The 6120-nt window shown below is 38.0% G+C and overlaps 1 protein-coding gene across 1 annotated transcript; it reads left to right on the top strand.

The window, feature by feature from the left end:
• The first annotated feature begins 1631 nt into the window (after positions 1 to 1631).
• Positions 1632 to 5488, top strand: LOC147329698 (OX-2 membrane glycoprotein-like). The gene is made up of 4 exons (XM_086290864.1): positions 1632 to 1686; positions 4460 to 4798; positions 4891 to 5193; positions 5343 to 5488. Exons 1-4 carry the CDS (start codon positions 1632 to 1634, stop codon positions 5486 to 5488), a joined length of 843 nt encoding a protein of 280 aa, XP_086146990.1.
• The last annotated feature ends 632 nt before the right edge of the window (positions 5489 to 6120 follow it).

Genomic DNA, 6120 nt, shown 5'->3' with positions numbered 1-6120 from the left:
TTACCAAACTCTACGCTGGTGCAGTGGTTGCTCCTCCTGCTGCAAGACAATGACACCAAACACACCTCCAGGCTGTGTGAGGGCTGTTTGACCAAGAAGGAGCGTGATGGAGTGCTGACCAGATGGTCTGGCCTCCACAGTCACCTGACCTAAACCCAGTGGAGATGGTTTGGGATGAGATGGAGCGCAGAGTGAAGGCAAAGGACCAACAAGTGCTCAGCATCTCTGGGAACTCCTTCAAGACTGTTGGAAACCATTTCAGGTGATGACCTCATGAAGCTCATGGAGAGAACGCCAAGAGTGAGCAAAGCAGGAATCAAAGCAAACATTAAATTTTTGTAAGCTCTTTGGGATCCACTAAGGTTTTTGAAATTCCATCATATTTTGTTTGAGATATCTTTTTTCTCTGCTGATCAAACTGGAGAGTCTCACTGTAATGTGCCGGCGAGTCACACTCAATTTTACTTTTAGTTTGGAAACTGAACAGACTTTCAGTAAAAATAATGATTCAGCAATGTACAATGTTGGGAACTAATACATTTATAACTATTTTCTAAAGGATCATTTAATGCCACTACAGGCAAGCTAAAGTCTAGCTATCATTTCATAATTCCCACAGCAAAAGTAAGGTGACAGGTGACCACAATGTGGCAACAAGACTGAATTAAGACTGGAAACCTGCACCATCATCTCATCCATCCTCTCAGTTTGGAAAGTAGACCTACACCATTGTCTCAAAGGTATACTCTTCTGTTGGATAATTTGTTGGTTTGTTAAAAACCGACAGAGGAAGCTGTACAAACACATCACATGTCAGTTTTCAGCAGAAGTGTAGAGAGGACAAAATGTAAGCGCTGAGAACTTCAGAATCTGAGATTTGTCCAGATTTATAGAGGAACAGATCAGATTTATTTTGTTTATATCATGTTCAGTCTTTCAAAATTAGAAAAGGCAGAATTTGTGCTGTTCAAACACACTGATTCCACAAAAAGACAAAAATGTGAAATTTCCTAGCTAACAGTTACAGAGTGTTACGAGTTCAAAATTGGGGATGGAGACAAGAGAAAAAACCACAATAACAACACTGGTCCGGCCGGGTTGAGTCAAACGATGATTTTAATGATCACACGCGTGGGAGATAGACACTGTATGCAGACAGCCTCAGATCTCAAACTGGTGGAGCATTGATCAAACTTTTATAGCCTCTGGTTCTCCCACCTTATCATAAAAGCCTAAACATTCACATGCTTTCTCTCACACGGCGCCTAAGCTACGACCTTGGCTCCCTGTTTATCTGCTCCTGCTGAGATGGGGCAGAAAACTCCAGCATGTTCTGTTCTCTTCTAATCAGACAAATAAGGCGATGACTTTCTGCGAACAGTATTTCTTATAACATCATAAAACAATATCATTCATCCACAATAAATCAGCAGTCTAATGTAATGCAAATCAGTTTAACTAATGCAATAGTTATCAGCTTCTTCTAATTCAGGAAAATAATGCCAACTAAAACTACCTAATAAGTCACAATCTTTACTTAGGGGTATAACATGGCATAAAATAATATTATAATCTAACACTATGCATTGTATAATAGCCAGTGAGGGGACAGACATGGCAAATGGTGCAACATGTCAGACTGTGGGATTATACATTTGTTAGTTTTTCTAATGGCCTCTTCAAAAGGTAAGTTTTATTCCATATTGTCATTTTTGTTTTTTTAAGTTATTTATTGTGACAGGAAAACAAAACAAAACAAGAAGCTCCTAAAAAGGTCATAAATGTGAGAACTTTTCCAAAGAAATCTCAGTCAGTTATGCCTGAGATAGAGAGATGATTATAACAGAGTAAAGATAGCATTAAAATGTTGGTGACAGAAGTAATGCTAAAATCTCAACAAGCCAAAGTTACATACATGCTAAAGAGAAAGATCAAACAGTACTGAAATGAAGAAGTGGGCATTACGGGGCTTCCCCAGTGAAATAACTGAACTTGGAGCACAAAATAATAAATAACATACCAGTAATGCGCGGAGGGAAGGCTTCTGAGAAAATGTATAAGTTCACAGGGAATTTCTACAATAGCACGAGTTAGATGTGGGCAGATTGATGCAGTTATCAATAGTATTGATACCAATGCTGGTATTGTTACTGGAGATATACTACTGCAATAGGATTGGTACTTTGTTTCTGTCCTGTAAGTTCAGTATGTACCTCAGTGAATTCTGTTATGTAGTTGTTGTTTTTTTTTTTAAAATGAAACATAAAACACGGACTATGAAAGCCTCTTATTTTGTTTGTGCAGCTCTAACAACAGTGATACAAGCACAGCAGACTGTGCTGGCTGCAGTGGGAGAAGATGCTGAATTCAGCTGTCAGCTCTCTGAGACTAAATACATCCTTCAGGTCACATGACAGAAAATCTTACAAGATGTGGAGACAAATGTTGACACCTACAGCTTTACTGAATTTTCAAAATGCAGAAAAAAATGATTGAGTTTGCTGATTAAAACACTGATGAAACTCTGCACTGGGAAGTTTTTGTACTTTACTTGGTACAGTTGATCATTCTAACATGCCTTGGAATGTCCCACAAGGAAGGGAGATTCTTCCTTCCTTCGGGGACATTTGAGTTTTCAATAATTTGGCTATTGTACGACGTTGTTTCAATACGTGGTACAATAGCCAGTGGGGACACAGAGACGTGCACCATGTCAGACTGTGGGATTCTGTGTTTGTTTTTTCTTTTTATGGCCTTTTCAAAAGGTAAGTTTTATTCCGTATTGTTGTTTTTGTTTTTTAAAGTTATTTATTGTGACAAGAGAAAAAAAAAAAGAAAACAAGAACCTTCACTCGTAATAATTAAAAATTGATCCTAAAATGTGAGAACTTTTCTCTGAAGTGACAAAGAGATTGTCTTTAGACAGAATTAGAGGGAGATACAATTACTGAAGAGTTTAGATTTTGTTTGAATGAGTGACAAAACGTTTCTCCCACTGAACACTCAGCCTAATAAAAAAGAACAAAATCAACTTTCTGTGTCATGAGTTGTTCATCATTCAGATTAATGAGACTGTTTTGAGAGCTGTGTGAAAACAGCTTTAGACTGTTTTGTTAAAGGTTGCCCCATGCCTATTCATATTACGATGAAAGCAATAGATAAACCACATGTTTGTGTGTTATGTATGTATGGTTGGTAAATTAACAAAAATTGGGTTGTATGTGGCCTACAATGTAAAAGACGTTTCACAACCCCAATGTAGTTAAAAACAAGAAGGCACTCATTTCCATTAGACAGAGACGGAGTTCAGGTCATAAGTAGTTTACTGACAATTATTTAACATTTGAAATGAAAAGATCCGTCAGTCCATTCACATATATACTGTTCAGAGAAGGCATGTAGTTTAGAGCAAAGTGTAGTAGTGTGAAGTGGCTAAACACACTCACCAATTGTTCTAAAATAAACAATTTATCAAAACATTAACAGTCTTTCACACATACATACGGTTTATACACTATTTTTAAAAGAAGGGGTTGAAGACCTGATTGATTACAAAAAGTCTATTAAAATGTTCTGGGTAACCACAGAAATCTTAGTCAGTTATGTCTGAGAGAGAATGTTTATGACAGAAGTAATGCCAAAATCTCAACAAACTAAAGTTACATACATGCTAAAGAGAAAGATCAAACTGTGCTGAAATTAGGAAGTGGGCAATATAGGGCTTCCCCAGTGAAATAACTGGTCTGAAATAATTGAGGCACAAATTAATAAATAACATACTAGTAATCCACAGAAGGGGAGGCCTCTGGGAAAATGTAGAAAATCAATGGGAATTTCTACAGTAGCACGAGTTACCAGTCAATACCAGTCCTGGTATTGGTTATGTTGAAGTGATGGGTTTTATAATTCATTTTTGGTCCACTGAAGGGATTGTTTTGTAACCCCAATATTGATATTTTGTAAATAAAAAATATGACCTCAATTAAACCTTTAAATTCCCTGCACTTGTCATAGATATCTACATGATGTCCAACAAATATACATCAAGTCCAAGGTTCTAATGTTGAACGCCATATTGATGTCCAGCTTAAATCATGGTTGGACCTCCAAATTGTTGGAAAAGTTCAAATGCAGTACAGACCTCCAGAATTGGTCATGGACCAACAGAACCAATATAGACACGATCTGTACATCTATCTGACTTTCTTTGTTTAGTTGGTAGCTAACTGAATTGTCTTACTTTTTTTTTATAGATGAAAGAAAATGTCCCTGAAACATACAGTATGAAACAATGAGTGTCAGGTTTATATTTATAGTCTACATCACATTTAAGTGGTACCCATATGTCAATTTGTTTGAGCCTAAAACACAGACTACTCCATGACCCGAATTATTGTTTAATCCTTCCCATCAATACCTCTCAGTTCCACATCTCTAACTCATGTTATTCTCCATGCAGCTCTAACAGCAGTGGTCCAAACACAGCAGACTGTGCTGGCAGCAGTGGGAGAAGATGCTGAATTCAGCTGTCAGCTCTTGGACACTAAAGACGTCCTTCAGGTCACATGGCAGAAAATCTCACGTGATGTGGAGACAAATGTTGCCACCTACAGCAAGTACTATGGTCAGAGAGTGAATGATGGCTTTAACGATAAAGTCAAGTTTAAATACACTGGACTACAGAACTGCTCCATAGTCATCAGGAATGTGACGGAGCAGGATGAAGGATGCTATCACTGTCTGTTTAACACTTATCCTGAAGGCTCCTTCACTGGTAGAACCTGCTTCCAAGTCTATGGTAAGAACTTTTGCATTAATGTGTTTAAATGTGCTAGAAACTGATTTCCTTTCAACAACATATTCCTTGCAATATCTCCTGATCCTTCACAGAGCTGCATGAACCTGTTGTTGATGTCAGAGAGTCAAACTCTGCTGAAGAGTGGGTTGTTTCCTGTTCAGCCACTGGTCGACCTGCTCCCACTGTAACACTCTCACAACAAGACCTCAGCTTCTCACAGTACAACACTGTCAGTGTGTCCAACACCAACGCTACATTCACTGTCACCACTACAGCTGTGCTCTCAGGTTCACGTAAACACAGCACACAGGTGGGATGTGCAGCACGAGTGCTCTCTGCTCCTCACAGAGAGGTGATGGAGACGATTCCTGAGGTCCAAAAAACATCTGTTGGTGGTGAGAAACTCTTTCTGTATACCACAGACTAGACTAGAGACGGATGATACTTGGGTAAATTTGACTGGGATCTAATAACAATGACTTCAGTACTTCATGAGTGATGTATTATTGTTGGTCAGCGTCACGTTTTTCTGTTTTTTTCACAGATTTTCCCTCAATCACTGTAATAGCTGCAGCAGTGCTGGTGTTGGGGTTTGTCTTTTTCTGTTGCTCCACTATGCTGCTTGAAGAAAAGTTACCTTTTCACTTTCTAGTATGTCGTTTTGTAATGTGTCTTATCTTATTAACATGATAGTGATTTATTGATTCTAACCCTAAATCTATCCAGTAATGTCTGCACATATTTTCAGTACTGATTTTAAAGTGTTTTAATCCTTCTGTCACTCAGGGAACCCAATAAGGATTCAAATACTTCAAAAGTCAACCAATGACATTGATGTGTAAGACTATTTAATAATTATTTATTTTTTATATTCATTTATTCATTCATTCTTTGCACTGTGATTTAACCCATCTTTGTGTAAAGCAGGGGTGTCAAACTCCAGGCCTTGAGAGCCAGCGTCCTGAAGCTTTTAAATGTATCTCTGCTGCAACACACCTGAATAAAATTATTAGGTCATTAGCATGACTCTACCCTACTCAAGTAAATTTAAATACCGTATTTCCCGGACTACAGAGCGCACCTGAATATTAGCCGCACAAGCTAAAATCAGGCGAAAATCCCGTTTTGTACATACATTAGCCGCACCTGACTAAAAGCCGCAGGTATTTCAATGTTGACTTATCATATGTAAGAGAATATGCACAAATCGAATTGTCAGGAAAGAGATGGCTGTTTGGAGACACACCACTTTTGTTAATATTTTGAAAAACAAGTTATGGGTACATATTTGCATAACCTTTTAGGGTATATGTACAAGTAGC

Source organism: Aulonocara sp. 'chitande type north' Nkhata Bay, linkage group LG5 (assembly GCF_057382095.1).
Source record: "Aulonocara sp. 'chitande type north' Nkhata Bay isolate Kocher_YH1m ecotype deep benthic linkage group LG5, A_spYH_male_GT1.1, whole genome shotgun sequence".
Lineage (NCBI taxonomy): Eukaryota > Metazoa > Chordata > Actinopteri > Cichliformes > Cichlidae > Aulonocara > Aulonocara sp. 'chitande type north' Nkhata Bay.
Note: the sequence above shows the minus strand (reverse complement) of the source record. Positions and strands in the feature narration are given on the sequence as shown.

What these genes read in the sequence shown, in the direction of transcription:
- LOC147329698 (XM_086290864.1), top strand. Translation starts at nt 1,632, where the DNA reads ATGTCAGACTGTGGGATTATACATTTGTTAGTTTTTCTAATGGCCTCT. An exon ending in TCTAATGGCCTCTTCAAAAG is followed by an intron (nt 1,687 to 4,459) that starts GTAAGTTTTATT and finishes TTCTCCATGCAG; the next exon opens with CTCTAACAGCAGTGGTCCAA. An exon ending in CCAAAAAACATCTGTTGGTG is followed by an intron (nt 5,194 to 5,342) that starts GTGAGAAACTCT and finishes TTTTTTTCACAG; the next exon opens with ATTTTCCCTCAATCACTGTA.